Source organism: Mya arenaria, chromosome 17 (assembly GCF_026914265.1).
Source record: "Mya arenaria isolate MELC-2E11 chromosome 17, ASM2691426v1".
In the NCBI taxonomy this organism is placed as follows: Eukaryota; Metazoa; Mollusca; class Bivalvia; order Myida; family Myidae; genus Mya; species Mya arenaria.
The window spans coordinates 35,513,248-35,533,381 of record NC_069138.1 but is presented as its reverse complement, the minus strand read 5'-3'; the positions used below and the strand labels follow the sequence as shown (position 1 = coordinate 35,533,381).

At 38.2% G+C, this 20,134-nt stretch overlaps 3 protein-coding genes across 4 annotated transcripts; all 3 read left to right on the top strand.

Moving 5' to 3' along the window:
* Nucleotides 1-901: 901 nt before the first annotated feature.
* On the top strand, nucleotides 902-7,213 carry LOC128222696 (uncharacterized). The gene is made up of 5 exons (XM_052931787.1): nucleotides 902-1,009; nucleotides 1,631-1,689; nucleotides 2,466-2,611; nucleotides 4,199-4,366; nucleotides 7,089-7,213. The coding sequence occupies exons 2-5, from the start codon at nucleotides 1,637-1,639 to the stop codon at nucleotides 7,145-7,147; spliced, it is 426 nt and encodes a 141-aa protein (XP_052787747.1). The 5' UTR covers nucleotides 902-1,009; nucleotides 1,631-1,636; the 3' UTR covers nucleotides 7,148-7,213.
* A 1,741-nt stretch (nucleotides 7,214-8,954) lies between these two features.
* On the top strand, nucleotides 8,955-12,787 carry LOC128223429 (uncharacterized). Its single transcript, XM_052932709.1, has 5 exons — nucleotides 8,955-9,044; nucleotides 9,554-9,677; nucleotides 11,685-11,829; nucleotides 11,953-11,978; nucleotides 12,729-12,787. The coding sequence occupies exons 1-5, from the start codon at nucleotides 8,955-8,957 to the stop codon at nucleotides 12,785-12,787; spliced, it is 444 nt and encodes a 147-aa protein (XP_052788669.1).
* Nucleotides 12,788-14,899: 2,112 nt separating this feature from the next.
* Nucleotides 14,900-18,863, top strand: LOC128224729 (E3 ubiquitin-protein ligase Midline-1-like). Of its 2 annotated transcripts, none has more exons than XM_052934714.1 (3): nucleotides 14,900-15,066; nucleotides 15,769-16,676; nucleotides 17,358-18,863. In XM_052934714.1, the coding sequence occupies exons 2-3, from the start codon at nucleotides 15,776-15,778 to the stop codon at nucleotides 17,909-17,911; spliced, it is 1,455 nt and encodes a 484-aa protein (XP_052790674.1). In that variant the 5' UTR covers nucleotides 14,900-15,066; nucleotides 15,769-15,775; the 3' UTR covers nucleotides 17,912-18,863. The 2 variants fall into 2 exon arrangements, with proteins under 2 accessions (XP_052790674.1, XP_052790673.1); XM_052934713.1 differs by having other exon boundaries at nucleotides 15,769-16,691.
* The last annotated feature ends 1,271 nt before the right edge of the window (nucleotides 18,864-20,134 follow it).

Below are 20,134 nucleotides of genomic sequence, written 5' to 3'. Positions count from 1 at the left end.
ATGATGATGATGATGATGGTGATGGTGGTGATGATGATGATGATGATGATGATGATGATGATGATGATGATGATGATGATGATGATGATGATGATGATGGTGATCGTGTTGGTGGTAGTGGTGGTTATGGTGACGAAGACGACGACGACGACGAGGACGATGCTGATTACGACGACGACGACGAGGACGAGGACGAGGATGGTGATGACGATGATGATGATGATGATGAGATGATGATGATGATGATGATGAGATGATGATGATGGTGATCGTTGTGGTGGTGGTTATGGTGACGACGAAGATGATGATGACGAGGACGACGACGATGACGACGACGACGACGATGATGATGATGATGATTATGATGATGATGATGATGATGATGATGATGATGATGATGATGATGATTATAATGATGATGATGTTGATGATGATGATGATCTGGCGAACCAAAGGGTGTCATTTATATGTGCACGAGACGGATCTCACGTTGGTATCCGAGAAGTGATGATCCAGAAATACAGTTCTTGGCTTGAAATATATGTCCAGTTGAGTCGGTCAAAATTATACCTGTCGCTGTCGCCTGCTGTCCTCCGCTTTCTTAAGGTTCCTGTTTGCCCGCCAATCCAAAACTGTGGCAAAACAATGACATTGGTAAATGTAAGACTGAGCTGATGCTGGCATGATTCTCGCCTAGCGATTCGATTGATTCTTCAGTCGCACGAGGAATACCTGTTGCCATTGCACAACACTGAGCATTCGCAATAATTAATGCATGCCGAACTACCAATCGGAGCACCTCGGCCATTATCTGGCAGTCGATCCCGAAGCTTGCCGGAAATGGCCGAGTTGTTACGATTGACCGAACTATGTGTATAGGTCTTCAAGTGTCACATGTCGAGTTCTCACGGACCTAGTTAGTGATATGGTGTTTCAAAAGTTCCTCCTTCATAGTATATCTTAAAGTTTCCTCAAACAGACGTGCGTCCCATTTGGGATCTAAACACATGTAAGGCTTTTTTTCTTCTTTTTTTAATCATTCATTTTTGCTGTAATTCATTTAATAGTAACATAGTAACATAGGCCTGATTGTTCAGAACTTTGTTAAAGTTAACAACATTTTCAACAGCATCGTTGTAAACTTTAAAAGGCAAAATATTTTATGATGTGGACATATATACTAGTAGTATATCTAGAATATTCTTTAAACACTCGTGCGTCCATTTTTGGATCTACTGGTACAAGTAAGGTTTGTTAGTGTAATGAGTCTTGGTTATCATACTGGACGTTACCGTTCATTTTTATGAAACTTGAATTTAATAATACTATAATACATTCCTTAACGTTCGTAGTCGTGGAATATCAAACTATGTCATTATGAAATCTTGAGTTTTAATGTGCCAGAAATGAAAAAAAAACAATTCGTTAACAGTTTCTTGATGGTGGTACTTGTTAATTACTACTACAGGTACTAGTGTTTCTGTTGCTGCTGCTGCTGCTGTTATGTTGGTGCTGCTATCATTTTACTACTTCTCTTTTGACTTATTTCAATTTCTTATTTACTTTGACCTTGATATGACCACATAACATTTAAAAATAGACTAGAATTCCATTCCGTGTCTGTTTTCAGAACAAGATGACGACAACACAAGTGCTATCAGTGCTCTGCGTGCTGACACTGGCTCTCAGGTTATCAGACAAATTTGGTATCATTCATTAACACTAGCGGATCCAGGGGGTGGGGGTTGGGGGCAAATATCGACCAAGCATACTATTTAATTTCAAAATAAGAGAAAAATAATAATAAAATACACCCCAAATGCACTACCTCTGACTAGCAATTGGTGAAATTTTCTTGGGGGAGTAACCCTTACACCACCCTCCCCCCTCCAAACACTTAAAACCAAAATAATTCGGATCGGAGAGAGGGGCGAAGGTCAAAGTTAAGCCCCCCCCCGTTACGTCGAATCCTGGATCCGCCCCTGATTAATTACCTTGTAATCGATGCGGATGCAAATGTTTATGAAGTAAATCAATTTTATTTCAACACAATAGTCAATCGAACCTCGCTGTTACAGACTGACATTAAGTAACGTGTAGCATAGTTCATTAAATTATAGCTCTAGGCAACTTTCATCCTAGCTTTTCGTTGGGTAGTCCCCATAAAAAGGAAGAACTGACACCCCTCATCGAAAAGAATAAGTTTATATTGAGTTATCAATGAAAAGGTCGCTCATTATCAAAACTGTCTAAAAACTAAAATAAAATTTGCCCGCATAAAGTCTCAATATTTAGACCTGCCATTCCGGATACCTCTTGTCCCGCGTCACATTTTTCCAGAAGGCGGGAGCCCACCGTTTTGTATTTTTTTATTTCTTAGACAATAATCAACATATATCTTTGTTTACTAGTGCTTGCATAAAATCGTAGAATGCATTCCTTTCCTACCCATCCTTCCCACACAGTGTGCTAAGCAACCCCGGTCGGCCCGAAATCCCGGATGATCCCGTAGCCCGTCACATCTTTCTGACGGCGGAAGCTAACAGGACCATCGACGGTTTCCTTACAGAGGACGAAATGGCTGACATCTTCTCCAAGTTTGATTTGAACGGTAACGGCGTCAGTTTAAATATTTTCAAAGTCTACATGTTGTCAGTGATACTGCTGTTTGCGAATGGACTGAGTAGTTCAAGGGTTCACATCGTCCTCGCTTTAACTCAGCCCCAATCCATCAAGTGCATTTCAAATCAGGTAAAATATCTATAGCCTGTCGATCGGCATCACACACTATAGAAACCGACTGCCGTGGAAATACTGAAGAGGCAGGGCTTAGCATCCCGCAATACATACATATATGTACAGTTTTCATTGATTTCACTTCAACTGATCAAGTAAATTTAGCTTTTAATAACGCACTCGAGAACGACGCGGTGACAATCTAAACTCTTTGAAGTATTGAACCTGACAGTTCGAAGCCGATGTTGGGTGGGTAAGTAGTGGGGTTGGGCAATTTCCTTCTCTATTGCATTTGATTTACATTGAGGTTTATAGCTTATAGGGATAAAACGACGATCAGGCTCCAATATCACGAAAATACTTAAGTCAAATCTCAATCTCAATTTCAACTCCTTTCATCACATTATATCAAAAGTTATCAAAAATCATATATGAATTTTACACTTTTTAAAAGCACATTCTATGATAGAATATGTTGTTTAACGCCATTGATCAAAATTCCAAGGGGAAAATATTCTACAGCCAAAAATGTATTTGAGTACAATTCATTGTTTTTAACAACTACACAAGTACATTTTTTTCTATGTTGTTTAACGCCATTGATCAAAATTCCAAGGGGAAAATATTCTACAGCCAAAAATGTATTTGAGTACAATTCATTGTTTTTAACAACTACCCAAGTACATTTTTTGCTATGTTGTTTATCGCCATTGATAAAAATTCCAAGGGGAAAATATTCTATAGCCAAAAATGTATTTGAGTACAATTCATTGTTTTTAACAACTACACAAGTACATTTTTTGCTCTAGAATTAGTTTTCTTCGAAATATTGACAAAATCCTTTCAACAACACATACTAGGAGAACATACGCTTCCAAAAAGTATAAAAACATGCAAGATGTTCAGTCATAGTATGCGTTTTATCTGGTAAATTGAGTTGAGACTGAGATTGAGATTTGACTTAAGTATTTTTGTGATATTGGGGCCAGGACTTATCGAAAATTGGTCGTTTACAAAAGACGTCGCGATAATCGCTTGCCCAATCTCGATCTGCATCGGTTATTCCTACGTGGGTGAATTTTCTAAAATAGACAAAAATGGTAGAACATCTGTAAAAAATATATTATAAAACGAATTATAAAAACCTCAGACTTATCATTTAAAATATACTTTCAAATAACAAAAAAAAATACTTCATAGTTTCATGTTCATTAATAATTTGCTACCTCTTACGTTTAAACATTTCACATATTAGTAGTTGAAAAATGATCGAAATCGCTTGACGAAATGTTTTCAATGATCGAGCAAAACGAACGACAACCAAAACAAATATACCTTCTTATTGAAGACATGTATAAAGCAAACGAAGAGGTCATTTGAATGCTCATCTGAGGGGAAAGCCCCCAATTCGATGGCCAGTTTGTTCTGTTGTGTATTTCAAACCAACATTAATCCAACCCAGGTGACGGCGAGATTGACGAGACGGAGTTTATCGCTCACTGGACGCTGCTTCACCTCGGCGACTTGGAACACGCGGTGACGCTCTTCCACCGCATGGACACTGACAAAGATGGCGCCATTTCCCGGAATCCAGACTTCGTCAGGCTCTTCTATTATTTCGACAGGGATGGTGAGTTTGTGTGCGTGCGTGCGTGCCTGTTTTATAAACAAATACAGGGACTCTCGCGCTTTATAGGGTTTATATGTTTTTCTTAATTCGCTTGTTATATACACAAACTGCTTGTAACATTAATAATTAGTCATCAGAACTTCAAATAAGAGTCCCTTTGTTCTAACTTATTTAAAAATATAGCAAAAAGATTTGATCTTGCCAGAAGAGAAAGTTTGTGGCTTGGATTAACAAATTCCCGTTCAAATAATTATATGCCACTTTAATATGGTAACCCGTGCCTTAGTGTATGTTCACAGATAACAATAAGATAACCCAATTAGAACACATCATGATAATAAGTATAGCAAACATGAACTCTGTGAGGGCGTATCTTTAAAGACCGTGGTTTTACTGAGTGCACGATTCTGGGAACTAGTTTATGTCCCCTCTATACATGGCTACTTCATAAACCACCATGTTATATTTTAATTATACCCAAAGAGGCCACTGTGTGGCCGTCCATGCGGTATTATTTCGTGTCTCCTTTTCATGTCTGCTTCATAAAGCACCACGTGGCATTTTCATTCTTCCCAAAAGGGATCACTTTGTCCATATGCCCGTCCACCCGCCATCATTTTGGTGTCCGCTCTATAGCCCCTCAACCTATTAAAGTATTCAAAATAACTTAGGAAAAGGTCTTACCTGTCGAGCGGACACTTCAAGGTCTAGGCCACACATTAGTATCAAAGGGAGGGCCACTTGTGCCTGCTTCATTAATTATCAACCGTTGAAAATATAGCAAAAAGAAAGAAAAAATGTCAGTTTTTATTTTTCAAGTCAATGCCAATATTAGAGATCAAAATATAGTCATTTCAAAATATTATTTGCCTTTGTTTAGGCCTATTTTAATTAAATGTTTTACGAACGGCCAGAGACATAAAGTATCGTAGGAAATAAAAATAAAAATAAAATTACATTTCTTTATACTTTGTAAATGCATGTTATAATAGACAAGTGACATAAAAACTACAATTATTTTCTGTAAATTTAATTTTATTTGTCGGAGTTGCCTACTTAGGATTTAAGGAATCGGTCTTCACACCAATGTGTTGTATTGGCTGCAAATTGTCCGATACCTATTTACCAACCGTGTCTTAATTGTTACAGTTAACAAAAGAACTTTTTATCAGTTTGTTCCCCTCTCCATACAGCGAATATTTATCCATAAGGAACTAGTAGGGGCAGCCATTTTATCAATGACGATGCGGGTGGTGCTAAAACCCGGTACAAAGGTATGGATATCGGGAAAAGCCGGTATTACAGTTTATGATACCGGATAATGTTGATAACCAGGTTTTTCAAAGTATGCATTGGTTGTCAATAGGCAATAAATAATGGACCGTGTGATTTCATATGGGATATTATGATAGGACGCTTTTCTGGTGACCTGTATAACGTCGAGTTCGGTGTGTAAACACGTATCCGTCGAGACCGAAGGTCGAGACTGATACATGTTTACATACCGAACGAGACGTAATGCAGGTCACCAGAAAAGCGTTTTATCGTAATATTCCATTTATTTCATACCTGTTTATCTAATTATTCCTTTTTATTTTTCGGTTTCAATTTGATTTAAATTTACCGCCATCTGTCAAATATCAAAATATGAAATGGCTTGCGCGTATGAATGTCTTACGCACTTTTGTGTATTGGGGATGCTACTACAGCGAAACGAATTCAGAAGTTACAGAATTTTTAACGAAGTGAGTATTCGTGGGATTTTTGACGGTAATTATATGCAGAATTGAGGGAAGGTCGGGAGTCAATCTCTATTTCTTTCGATGACGCGAATTCTCCTTCTTCTTTTTATTGGCGAGCTGCTCATGTATATGATAATTCTAATTTATGAACTTCGAAATGGCAAACATCTAGTTGTCTAGATAGATTGAAAGTGTTCTCTGCTTCGTACTTATCCTCATGTTTCTTTGAAGAACCATGTTTCTTAATATTTACATACTTCTGGAGGGTGAGTAAAGCTGGATAATTTTATGTATTTTATATAAAAGTTGACAGGTTTTACCAGTTTTTTTTGTCACGCTATTTTTAGCAACGCGAAAGTAGTTCTTAGACTACACAGGGTTCTCGAATGATACGATATTGGAAAACGACAGTATATGGTGTTACGGATTTTTCAATACGGTGTGTTGTATTTTAACTGTTAGATATAAAAAAAAGGAAATTGATAGGCATATAATAATTGGTTTTATCATCTGATAGTAACTCCGATATCAACATAATCCGGAATCGAAGTGATACCAGGTACCGGGCGATACCAGGTACCGGATACCGGGGTTTTAGCACAACCCTGCAAATCCGATGAAAGTTTTTCATTGGTTTAAACTTTTTCAGAGATATTGACACGAACATTTTAACAGCGACGTCCGCTGCTTTAAATGATTTACCTCGATATAGTTTCATAGGCGGAAATAAAACAAAAACGAAATCATAATTTTATTTTTATTTTCATAAATGAGTTTGTTTGAGCAGCGGTGATTGTAAAACACAGAATAATAAAAACTAAGGCCTTACTATAACCTAAAAACTTTCACATTTGAACATAGGCAAAAATTGGTCTGTTCAGATGTGTATTTTTCTTCTTTCTTATTAAACCTCGGGGAGGATACACATAGTTTTGAGATGAGTTGTCAAGTGCTTATCAATGTGCCTTGTTTTCCCACAGTGGACGATAAGATATCGGAGGCCGAGTTCATCACCGTCTGGTTCAGCCTGTCCACGTGACCACTCCAACCCGCCGACCACATATCACATGTTACGTTTTCTATCAATAAAATGGATATGAACTAACTATTAGATTATTTTTACACCTTGTTATTCTTTTACTTAACTTTTTGGGGAAGAAAGAATAGAATTCACATACACGTGTTCCTTTGTATTACCTAAATTTACGACTCAACAATAGTTTTTCGGTTACACACCACTATTATCTTTTGAGCGCAACCCCAGATTGCCAATATACACAACAACCGGTCAGGTAACCATTAGAGCTATGTTGAATCCATAACTGATACACTGCATGTTAAAAAATTTATGAATCTAAATCAGTTTGCAACGTCAAACCGAATCGAACGTCAGTCTTACGTCATGCGTAAGTTTTAATGGTTGAAGTCATACCCCTTATAATAGTTCGACACTTTCGTGAGTTTTTAACATTTAGCAAGGTTAGCAAATTGTGTTACTCGAATATTTATTTTAAACCTGATTTTAGAGTATTTTCTTTGTTTTCGATTATTTATTTCACCAGTAGGCGGAGCTAATTGATTAATGATTAACGGAGGTGTATATTGATACATATCTGCAATTTATCTTCACCCTACATATCGAAATGTTTTTAATTATGTTGATTTTTCTGGAATCCAACTAGGAAAGAAACCAAAGGATAACATAAATATATAGTTACTGGTAACACCACCGTCTAGCGACCGTTACATATACTTTCAACCACTAGTAACTGATTTCTTATCGTTCAATTATTATCTTGCGTTACTCCGTGTATTGGAATATCACTTTAAGGTATCCATACGTTACTCCGTGTATTGGAACATCACTTTAAGGTATCCATACGTTACTCCGTGTATTGGAATATCACTTTAAGGTATCCATACGTTACTCCAATATGGGGCAAATGCTTGTTGAATAACAGTACGAGCCCATTTTATAATTGCTGGTTTTTAAGGTCATTTCAAATTAATTATGAGATATTCCTAAAGCCTGGGATGATGACCCGATTGTTCAGAATTTTTTAAATGTGAAATATTTGGTGATGTAGTCACATTTACTTTGGGCCTCTTCTAACCCGGCACTTATATTATTCGGTATAACTAGATTATTTGTTAGCGAATAATGTCCAAATTTGGAATATAATTAATAAAACTCATAATATGTACTTCATTGTAATTTAATTTCAATTGGTCATTAAATACATATCAAACGTAACAATTAAAAAAACATCATTGTAAAATCCAAATTCACAAAATACAATCATATCAGTACATCCGAGTAATTTATACCTTGCGTGCCGCACCTCCAATGGCTAACGACGTGCACATACCTTTGTCTTAATGACATTATATTGTTTCATAATAGGTATGAAATATTTGAGAATATTCCTCCGTGCACGTAAATTTGGAGAGGATGCCGATTGCCTCCGTACTCGTCTGTCTGGCTCGGCACACACATGTTCAATAACGTTGAAAATTGGCGACTTGAAAGAAAGAGGCTGTCTCCGTCCTTTCTGCTGCTCTAGTAACGCCTTTGTCGCACGCGCTGTTTCGGCCAGTGCCGTCATGCAGCAATGCCATGCCACATCCACTGCCTCGTAGGTGCGGAAAAACAACAAATAACCAATAACATGCTGATATCTAGCTGCGTCAAGGTTCTCTTGAACAAGTCAGTCTTGGTGTGCAGTAAAGTTCTGCCAACTTAACTAACTCGGCTTTGGTACACTACCCATTAAACTAACAGGGTGGCTAGTCCCCGCCCCCCCCCCCCCCCTCACCCACCCCCCACTGGACTCGGTACACCAAACATGTTCAGTATGCAGCCCGAACCGCCTGTCAACCCCTCCCAACACATTGAACCAAATAATTCGGTTCTGAGGGAGGGCGCAACTCAAAAGGTTACGCACCTAAGTTAGCCCCTCCCTCCCCCCTCTTACGTCGAATCCTGAAACCTACAAGATCAGTAGCCTCGTAATCGATGCGTCATTCAAATGTTTAAGTAATTTTTATTTATTTCTACACAAAATTCAATCGAACCTATGACCTCGCTGACATTAAGTTACTCATAGCATGGTTTATTATAGCTCTTAACCATGCAGTTCCATCCTAGCTTTTCGTTGGGGAGTCCCCATAAACAGGAATAACTTACCCTCCACATCGAACAAAATGAGTATTGAGTTATTAACGTAAAAGATCGCTTATTACCAAAACTATCTAAAAACTAAAATAAAATTTCCCCCCATAAATTCTCAATATTTCGACCTGCGATTCCGGATACACCTTGTCCCGCGTCACATTTTCCAAACGCCGGGAGCCAACCGTGCGGTATTTCGTGTTTATCCACAATGCTTGCATGAAATGATTTTCTACCCATCCCTCTCACAGTGTGCTAAGCCACCCCGTTTAGCCCGAAATCACCGAAGACCCCGTAGCCCGTCACATCTTTCTGACGGCGGAAGCTAACAGGACCGACGACGGTTTCATTACAGAGGACGAAATGGCTGACATCTTCTCCAAGTTTGACATGAACGGTAACGGCGTCAGTTTATATATGTTCAACATCTACTTGGCATGTTGTCAGTGATTCTACTGTTTGCAATTGTATGGTGGCATATTACTGCCGTAAGATAACATGATAGCGTTCGCAAATTGTGTCGTGTTAACCATTTAATTTTCGCGGTAACTATCTCGCTGTCTAGTTAATTTTCGCGGTAACTATCTCGCTGTCTAGTTAATTTTCGCGGTAGTTTTTTTAGTAAGATAAATATCATAAGACTAAAAACAGTCTTAAACGTGTCCAGAACTGCCACCTGTTTTTTTAGCTGCACAACGCTAAAAGGCTAATAAGTTATGGTTCGCGAATTCCACTTACTAAGTAACATAATAACTGTTTAACTAGATAAGATCCATGTTACCACTTATCTATAAGTGCACTTTCGGGTTCTAGCCGTAACTGGTTATCTAGTTTTGGTAAGCGAATTCCACTTTATAAGTATCATACTAACTGGTTAACTAAATAAGATTCATGTTACCACTTATCTATAAATGCACTTTCGGTTTCTAGCAGTATAAACTGGTTATCTAGTTATGATTTGCGAATTATATATAGCCTGTCGATCGACATCACACTTTATAGAAACCGACTGCCGCTCTCAGCGATTCGACCTTTGCTTGTTCGTATCAGGTTGAACTTATTACCGAAGAGGCGGGGCTTATCATCCCGCAATATATACATATACAGTTTTCATGGATATGACTTCAAGTGAAACCGTCTCCGTGGCCTTGTGGTAAAGGCGTCCGACTACGGAGCGGGAGGGCGTGGGTTCGATCCCGGGCCGCGTCATACCGAAAGACGTTAAAAGCTGGTACAAGTAGCTCCCTTGCCTGGCTCTTGGCATTTAAAGGGTAGTGCTTGGAAAAGTGGTGTACTCAGTACTGGTTAAACCCAGGAAAGTTGTATCCCGTGTATCGGTGCTTTACACCGAGCAAGTTAAAGAACCAAGAGATCTCTTCGCAAAGAGCTAGGGTATCGCACCTGGATCTCTTGTATCTCACTCTGTTTCTTCAAGTCTTCCAATGTCTGGATTTGACTGCGAATTGCTGTCACTTTTATATTATGTCACTTAGGCATTTAAAAACAATTTAAGTCGTGATGGCGTCACGGCGGGGGTCAAGCGATAATGCAGCCAATGGACGCGGGCAGACCTTGATAAACTCAAATAAACAAATTGACTTCAAGTGATCAATCAATTGTAGCTTTAAATAACGCACTCAAGAACAACGCGGTGACAAACTAAACACTTTGAAGTATAATTTAACTTGACAGTTCGAAGCCGATGTTGCGTTGGTAAGTATCGTGGTGGGGTGGGGCGGGTGTTATTGGGGGCAGGGGCAATTTCTTTCTCTATAGCATTTTGATATACATTTAGCTAATAGAGGTAAAACGACGATTGGGACTTTGGAAAATTGGTCGTTTACTATTGACGTCGCGATAATCGATTGCATTAGCTCGATCTCCATCGGTTATTCCTACGTGGGATAATTCTCTAAAATAGACAAATTGGTAGAACATCTGTATGAATGATATTATTAAACGAATTTAAAAAAAAACTCAGACTAATCATTTAGAATATACTTTCAAAAAAAATAATTAATACTTTAATCCATGTTCATTCTTTGTTAAGTTAGAACATACATTATTTTTGGTACCACTTACGTTGAAACATTTCACAAGTTGGAAAATGATCGAAATCGCTTGACCGATTGTTTCCAATGATCGATTTTGATAGAACAGAACAGAACACAAATATGAAACCGATTTTCAATCCCTAATACCTGATAGTGCATTATGCCTTTGTTAATACCAATGTAGAAAAGCAGAACGAACGGCAACCAGAACAAAATTTAATATACCTTCTTATTGAAGACATGTGTTAAGCAAACAAAGAGGTCATTGGAATGCTCATCTGAGGTTAAAGCCCCCATCGATTGCCAATCTGTTCTGTTGTGTATTTCAAAACCAACATAAATCCGACCAGGTGACGGCGAGATCGACGAGACGGAGTTTATTGCTCACTGGACGCTGCTTCACCTCGGCGACTTGGAACACGCAGTGACGCTCTTCCATCGCGCAGACACTGACAAAGATGGCGCCATTTCCCGGGATCCAGATTACACCAGGCTCTTAGCAAACATGAAATTTGTGGGACCGTATCTTTAAAGACCGTGGTTTTACTGAGTGCACGATTCTGGGACCTAGTTTTGGTAACCTATATCCATGTTTTCTTCATAAACCATCATGTTACATTTTTATTATACCGAAAGAGTCAACTGTGTCATTTTGTGTCCACGTTTCGTTTTTGCTTCATACAGCACTACCTGGCATTTTTATTCTCTCAAAGGGACCACTTTATCCATATGCCCGTCCATCCGCCATCTTTTTAGCTCCTCAACCGATAGAAGTATTTCAAAAAGGTCTTACCTATCGAGCGGACACTTCAAGGTCTAGGCCACACATTAGTATCAAAGGGTGGGCCGCTTTGTGACCGCTTCATAGATAATCAACCATTCAAAAAAGCAAAACAGTGTGTCAGTCAGACATCTTCAAAGTCAAGGTCAAACGTCATATATAGCCATTTCAAAATACTATTTGCCTTTGTTTACCTATTACCCGAACACTTACCGAGAACTTGTACATAGTATTGTGTGATAAAAGTTGTTCAGATGTAGTTTTTTTCTTCGTTCTAAAGCTGAAACCTCGGGAAGCATACACACACAGTCTTGGTGGTAAGTGGTCAAGTGGTGTAGGTGTACGCCTCTCAGCCAAGAGCTTACGTGTTCGAGCCCGTTCAGTGAAAATGTATCTTTACTTCTAAAAAAATGTCACCAGTTCAGGATCTATGCAGTAAACCATGAATCGAGAGTGACGTCAGGTACTTGTAAAGCTGTCGTTCACAATTGACCTTATAACTATTTAAGACCCAAATGATGTTATTATCGAAAGCACTGTGACCTAAGATGCTAACAAAGCCGGTGCCAAGTTTGCAAATATTGTATAATCCATGTGCCTTGTTTACCCACAGTGGACCATAAGATATCAGAGTCCGAGTTCATCACCGTCTGGTTTAGCCTGTCCACGTGACCACTCCAACCCGCCGACCACATGTCATATATTACGTTTTCTGGCAATAAACTTGATATGAACTATCCAATCTAACTGTATGTTTCAAAACATGTAAGGTAAACATAACTGCTACATGTGCTATCCATCATTGATACACTGCATGTTCAAATGTGTATAAATCTTAATAAGTTTGCAAAAAATGAAAATATGTTGACGTCATGCAAACGTCTGAAAACGGCGACGTCAACTAGACGGTGCATTTTTAACATAACACCGATGAGCGAAACTCAGAGAGTGTGCCGGTCGCCTCCGTACTCGCCTGTCTGGCTCGTCCCACTCATGCTCAATAACGTTGAGATCTGGCGACGTGGAAGGGAAAGGCAGCCGCCGAACGTTGTGCTGCTCTAGTAACGCCCGTGTCGCACGCGCATAAGTGTAACATATGATGCCAAACAATGGTGTGTACAATTTAAAATAAATATCTTAAACAATTATCGATTTTGAAAATACATATACAGAAGTTATCCCTGAATATTATAAGGTTTATGTGCCTATAATGAAAATTGAATGTATTATACAGCCACAGAGATATGGTTTATAGGTCCGTGATACAGCAAGGACGTTCTATTAACATTGGTACATGTAGCTGCTTGTATATTGTACTACGCGTAGCGTCGGTGAAAGGTGGATTGTCAAAAACCTGTACAATGTTATAAAAGCCTTGTTTTAGCAGCAGGCCCCGAATTCTCCAAACTTCTTAAGCTTACCAGGTTTAAGTAGCTTGTTTCAGTTATTCAAAATACATATTTAAAATCGATTCTGATAAATGAAAAATGGTTTATTGTCCCCTAAAACTCCTTAAGAACTAAATATAACGCATATTATAGAAAATCAAAAATAGTGAGCTTATCTCAATCCTGTTATTATGGACTAAAACAGTCTCGAAAAATTGGGGCCAGAGGGTCATGAACACCACAAGCGTATGCACACAATAGGCAGTATAAAGTTATATTGCACTAGATCAAAGATCTGTTACCCGTGTAGCCTTAGTGAACGTGGTTTGTCTCAAACCTGTACAATAGTGTACTAGCATCATCTTGACAAAAGAAAAACAACAACAACTGAGCTGTTGGTTATAATTAGAACTTAAAACAGTCATTGTTGCTTTCAAGGTTAATTTATCTCCCTTAGAGGCACATTCTTAGAGTCGGAGTTGCCCACATTCGGAACACCTCGGCCATTTTCCAACAAAATTGACAGTAAAGTTCCTTGAACTAAGCTAACTCGGCCTTTAATCCCACACACTTTGTTTGGTACGCTTCCGATTAGACTAACTGGGTGGTTTGTCCAGGGCAAGCCTCCACCCCACCCCCCACTGGACTCGGTACACCAAAAATGTTCAGTGTACAGTCCGAACTGAATCAAACACATGCATGGCAATCAATTGATAAAGCTAACTGGGCAGCTAGCTCACCACCGACCAAGCACCACCAAATCCTGCACAATGCAAGCAATGCTTTTTACAGATCGAACAATAATGTTGTTTTCATGACAAGGAAAGCTGAAAAATAAGCAAACTAGGACTTAAAACATACATTTCGTTGGGTATTCCTACTCGGATTGGGAAAATGCGGACCTAATTTTAATCCATGTTTTATTTTATGCATAATACAAGTAAAAATACGGGGACTATGGCTTAGTTTTATGCATGCCATGGACTGTTGATTTTGACTACTGCCATGAACATTTTGTGAGTGCTCACGATTTAACGTGTAAAAACAGTGTACTTTAGGTATAAGAAAAACATCTAAAAATTAAAATTGAACATACCTTCATGTTACAATTAATATCTTCTCTAAAACAAGCTCATATAATGTATTGACACAATCCATTTCCTTGTTGCTTATGACAGTACAATGGGAATTCTTTACGCGGATTAAAAATCCGCGTTTTAATCGCCGGCGACCTCATCATATTTTCGTATAACCTCACTACTATTTACGAGGTCTATCTGGAAGCTTGCCGGAGATGACTGATTTGTTACGATTGAGCTGCAAACTCCGGAAAATACCGAGTAATACCGATTTTTTATATCGACCAATGAAATCGTTCATAGTACGAACACGCGAAGTTAGCATGTTTGTCAAGCCTATGTGCGTAGTTTCTAGTTGTTGAAGCCAAAACTACAACTCAATATAATTAATGAAAATGTTTATTACGTGAAAAGTGTGTAAACTGAGTGGAAGTGTACAAGTGAGCTATCTGATATACCTGACCTGTTTGCAGATTGAAAAAAGGTAAACAAATTTACTTCCTGCTTGGTATTGCTAAAGTCTAAGTTACAGTTTATTTTATTCTTCAAATTTCTCTTTATAATTGGAATCAATTCCGACCACGGACCCAGAACGCATAGAGTGCTCGGGACTGCTAAGGAACGACACAAAACAATGCTACGGATATGTTCCGCACCTAGAAAAAGGTGGTGCGAATGGCCCAGTTGTTATTGATGTCATGGTGACTTTCAGTAGAAATGCGCTCTAAATAGGCGACAGTCCAGATTTATGGAGTTCTAGTTGATTTAAATACAATAAAACATTAAAGCCAACTTATTTCTTTAATTTGACTATAACATTTCACTAAATATCTATTTTGAAATACCTCACGCATAACACTGGTATTGATTCTCTTTTTGAAGTAGGATCATTCAATTCGCTTACCTTCCCTGGCGCGTTCTGTGTGCGAGATTGGAATGAACCTTATTAGTAATGCGATATTGTTAATGTTCCGTCTGTCCTTCAGAGATAATGAACGGTAACCAAAACAGTTACTTATGATGATATATTCATATATTAAATCTGTGTCTGTTGTATTCATTGTGCCGCTGATAATATCGTTTAGAATTATTTTGGCTTTGATCCCGTTCCTCATTGTTAACTGTATGACTGTTTGGCCTGTTCCTTCAGTCACATGTGTATAATAAATGGAAACGATTTTTACAGTTGAATCATGGAGGTTGGTGGACGAAAATCAGACGATGCCAATGAGAATGCCTCAACAGAGTTTGTTTTACATTGTCAGCCGTGCATGAAGGACGGGAGGGAAATCAGCGCCAATGGTTTCTGCAAAATTTGCAAGGAGTTTATGTGTGATCCTTGTATATCTGCCCACAAGAGGTTCGCCATGTCAAGAAATCATGTATTCCTAACGAAAGATAAAATGCCTTCTTTTTATATGAACAAAGACAAAGCTGATTTTCTGCCTACCGAACCGTGCCTTGAACACAGCAGTGAAATGATAAAGTTTTATTGTCCAACCCATGATGACCTCGGATGCTCAGACTGCGTTGTGTTACATCACCGAAATTGTAAGGTTGAGTATTTGTCAGAGACAGCAAAACAATACAAAGACTCCGAGGAGTATAAAACACTAAACAAAAACATTGCACACATGGAAACTGTTATTTCCGCTTTGAACAACGACGTAAACGATTCCGAGGCGTTCGTATCAGAAAACACAAAAGAAGAAGTACAGAAACTGAGGAATTTTAGGGCACAGATAAATCTTGTTCTGGATACAAGAGAAAATGTGTTGCTGAAAAGTATGAAAGAAAATGAGATCAAACAAAAAGAAATACTTTCAAAGTTGAGAGATGGGATAACAGGCTTAAAACAGACTCTAGCAGAAACGACAACAGACATGCAAACGACAGAAAAACAGTTACACCAGCGCTTCATTCATGCGAAAATGGCCAACAAGCAACTTGTGAAGCTTCAAGGAGAAATCAATAAGATCAACGCAGAGATCATTTTGGACACGTCTGTTCGTTGCACATTTTTGACAGACAAACACACTGAAGCTCTGATCAACTCTTCAGACATCTTAGGATGTGTCGACTTTTCCAATGAAGGTTTAAATCTGAGAAGTATCAATAGAAATCTGCATTTAAAATTAATAATTGTGACGTTGTCTGCGAAAATGAGTCATGAGGTGGCATTCATATACTTATCAAAAACTGAATTTAAACAAGCGACTGGATAATAACATGAAACAATGAATAAATTCGAATTAGAGATAACTTCCAAATACTTGTAATCCAAATAGTACAATCGAACTGCGTTGGCTCGAATTCCTCTTTGGCTCAAATTGGATGTAAAGGACCGATTTCTTTATACCGAATGTAAGCGTTCCGGGTTGGCTCAAAATTCCGGACGCTCGAGGTATTTTCGCCGGTCCCGCGGAGTTCGAGCAAATACAGCAGTACTGATTGCCTGCTTATGAGACACGATAGTTTGCAAAAATGGACATGCTACCGCTGCAGGACTTATTCTCGCGATCGACGTCACGTATCTTAAAAGTGTCATTAGACATCTTCATTTCAAATATATCTAAAACGTAACAATTCTTATAAAACGCAGAACTCAGACAATAAAATGTATAAGTGTCTCAATACGCATTAGTCGATCTCTGTCTCGGTCGTTCGGCGAATCCTGATTAAATTCCTGTAAGAATGCCTCTATATATAACGACCTTTCAATTTCATTGATTTTTCTTACTTTTACTTAAATAGTCTATGCTTCTTTCATAACAGGAATAACATCAGAGACAGATGTCGATCTATCCACTGTTGAATGGACAAAAGATGCCGAGCTGGACATTTTCTGCACAGAAGACACAGGCAAATCGTGGATAACAAGTTCCGCTCTTGTGGAACCAGGAAAATGTCTTTTGGCCGACTATGGCAATAAATGTGTTAAACTTGTAGATATCAACGTCAACAAGGTCTTATCACGCATTGAACTGCTTGGAGATCCTTGGCAGGTGTGTGCCCTCCCTAGCGGCCACGCAGCTGTTGCTTTTCCAGATGAAAACAAAGTACAATTTGTAAGCGTTAAAAACGATTCAGTAATTGCTGGGACAAATTTCGACGTGTCCGGTTCATCCTATGGACTAGCTTACAATGATAAAAGCCTGTTTGTATCCTACGAATACCACAATAAAGCACCAGGATACTCGTATGTAGAAAGGATGTCGATGGCTGGAGAAGTGTTGCAAACATTTACAACAAAGACTAGAGCTGCACGATATATAACCGTTAGCTCTTCCTCAATTTACGTTGCGTTGTTCATTTCAACGGAAGTTTGATAAACACATATAAGGACCCGTTGCTAACATTGCCAGTTCAATCCATCAACGTCGGAAAGGAACGAATCCTGGTGTGTGCTCGCAGTTCTTATCATATCGTTTTGATAAATGGAAAGGAGAGGAACCTGAAAGTTATCTTATCTTTGAAAGACTTTGGGTCCCAGAATGACCCGTTTAATTTATCATTCTGTCCAGTGAGCAAAAAACTTCTGGTTGGATTGGAGGTCTTCAGTGCTGTTATTTAACATTGATTAAAACTACTTTGATTGGTTCCGTATTACCGTAGGACGGTTGGTACGTTACCGATTGTTTTAATGTTTGGTGTTATCTGAAGATACAATACAACTAAATTTTGTATTCCATTTATTCATCTACATAATAACGCATCATCGTTAAACCTACGATAAGATGGAAAGGAATGTGAACTAATAATTGGTTCCGTATCACTGTAGGCTGGTTGGTACGTTACCGAGTGTTTTAATATTTGGCGTTTCACGAACTAAATTTTGTATTCCATTGATTCATTTACATATTTATGTACACAAAGAACGCAGCAAGACAACTGTATATGCCTAGCAGTATAACAGTATAATGAAACTCTAGAGGCGGGAGTATCATATTAACACCGATCATGCGGGAAAAAGACATGTTACGCATCATCATAAAATCTGCGTTAAGATGGAAAGGAACGTCTTATAGTGTGTGGTCATATGTACTAAAGGAAACTATATATTTAGCGCACTGTATACTATCTAGTGTCTTAGAAGATTATTCTTTCGTTCATGTTTTTCTGTCAAATTAGGTCTTTTATCAGTGAAAATAAACAGTGGAAGTTTCACTGCAAGCTTAGAAGCGAAAATAACAACTTCATTTACTAGTTTTTAAAACAATTGCTATTACTTTCCCTTGATCAATTGCGTATCTCACTTTTAACACGGAAAATATTGTACGAAATTATAGGTTATAAATGAACATTACTTACCATTTGTTACGTTTTGGCTATCCCTTTTCCAAACGTTTTCTTGAAGCTAAATGGTCCGGAACATCTGCTTTCGAACACAATCAAAACAAACATAAACAAGTGCTCGAACATATTTTTTACCTCGACTATTCGAAGAATAATGGGTGTTATACTACTCGACCTGGTGTCAGCGTCAGCGTACATTTAAAGATTTAGGGCTAGCCGACATTTTCAGTTATAACTTCAATATTATAGAAATAAATGCGTTAACCAAATGGTTCGGTAAATGTTAATAAAGTATTTCATCTGAAGCGTGAGGGGCGTCCCATGAGTAACATTAGGCGTGAGGGGCGTCCAACAAGTAGCACTATTCATGAGGGGCGTCCCACGAGTAGCAAAGACGTATGCCATAAGGGGACGTTTTGAAAAATAAATTTAGCAGCTGACCAATCTTCCAAAAAAGCATAAACGGAACAAAAAAATGTTTTTTATTGTAACATCGTATAATATTCGTGATTAGTCGTGGATTCGCTAATCGTGAAAATGTGCTTTTCTATGAGACTCATGAAATGAATGACGATCTTACACTGAAATCGACGAATATCTTCTATATGTATTATCTTTATATTACTTTGTCATTACAATCTTTTGAGCGACCATGCAGAACATGCCTGAAATTTATTTGAGAAAATAACACCAGAAAGGGGCTGTTTGGGACCAAAAAAGTATACCCGGTAATGTATTTTATCATTACTTTATGATATCGAACCTGTAGAAAAAAGTAAAATTGTAGTATAAAAAGTATTTTGGTTTTAGTGGGATGCAAACCAATGCCGGTAAATTCAAGAGAAAAAAACCCCAGACGTTTTTACCCACTGGGCCACTAAGACTTATACGAAGAACATGGACGTCAATACATTGATATTATCACGTGGAACACGGAACACGCAACAACGAATCGCTCAAAGCTGTTTGCTAATAAAAATAGTGATCTCCAAAGATGATAAATGAGCAAATATCAACATTTATTGAAAGGTTCGAGCTTAGTTTTAACACTAAAACTCATAATGATTTGCTACACTTTATTTCGTCATACAAAACGTGCATTTTACAAAAAAACATTAGCGAGTCCCTTTAAAGATCTACACTTATTCCCTAATAAGATTTACAACAATTAATACTATTGTTTAATGTTCCAAAAAGGATGAATAAATGTCGAAAACGATGGTTCTTATGAAGGATGCCGAGTTAAATTTGAAACA

Coding starts and splice junctions, on each gene's coding strand:
- LOC128224729 (XM_052934713.1), top strand. CDS start 15,776: ATGGAGGTTGGTGGACGAAAATCAGACGATGCCAATGAGAATGCCTCA. Junction 16,692..17,357: donor TGAAGGTTTAAATCTGAGAA/GTATCAATAGAA, acceptor CTTTCATAACAG/GAATAACATCAGAGACAGAT.
- LOC128223429 (XM_052932709.1), top strand. CDS start 8,955: ATGTTCAGTATGCAGCCCGAACCGCCTGTCAACCCCTCCCAACACATT. Junction 9,045..9,553: donor GGGAGGGCGCAACTCAAAAG/GTTACGCACCTA, acceptor CACCCCGTTTAG/CCCGAAATCACCGAAGACCC. Junction 9,678..11,684: donor CTCCAAGTTTGACATGAACG/GTAACGGCGTCA, acceptor AAATCCGACCAG/GTGACGGCGAGATCGACGAG.
- LOC128222696 (XM_052931787.1), top strand. CDS start 1,637: ATGACGACAACACAAGTGCTATCAGTGCTCTGCGTGCTGACACTGGCT. Junction 2,612..4,198: donor CTCCAAGTTTGATTTGAACG/GTAACGGCGTCA, acceptor AATCCAACCCAG/GTGACGGCGAGATTGACGAG. Junction 4,367..7,088: donor CTATTATTTCGACAGGGATG/GTGAGTTTGTGT, acceptor GTTTTCCCACAG/TGGACGATAAGATATCGGAG.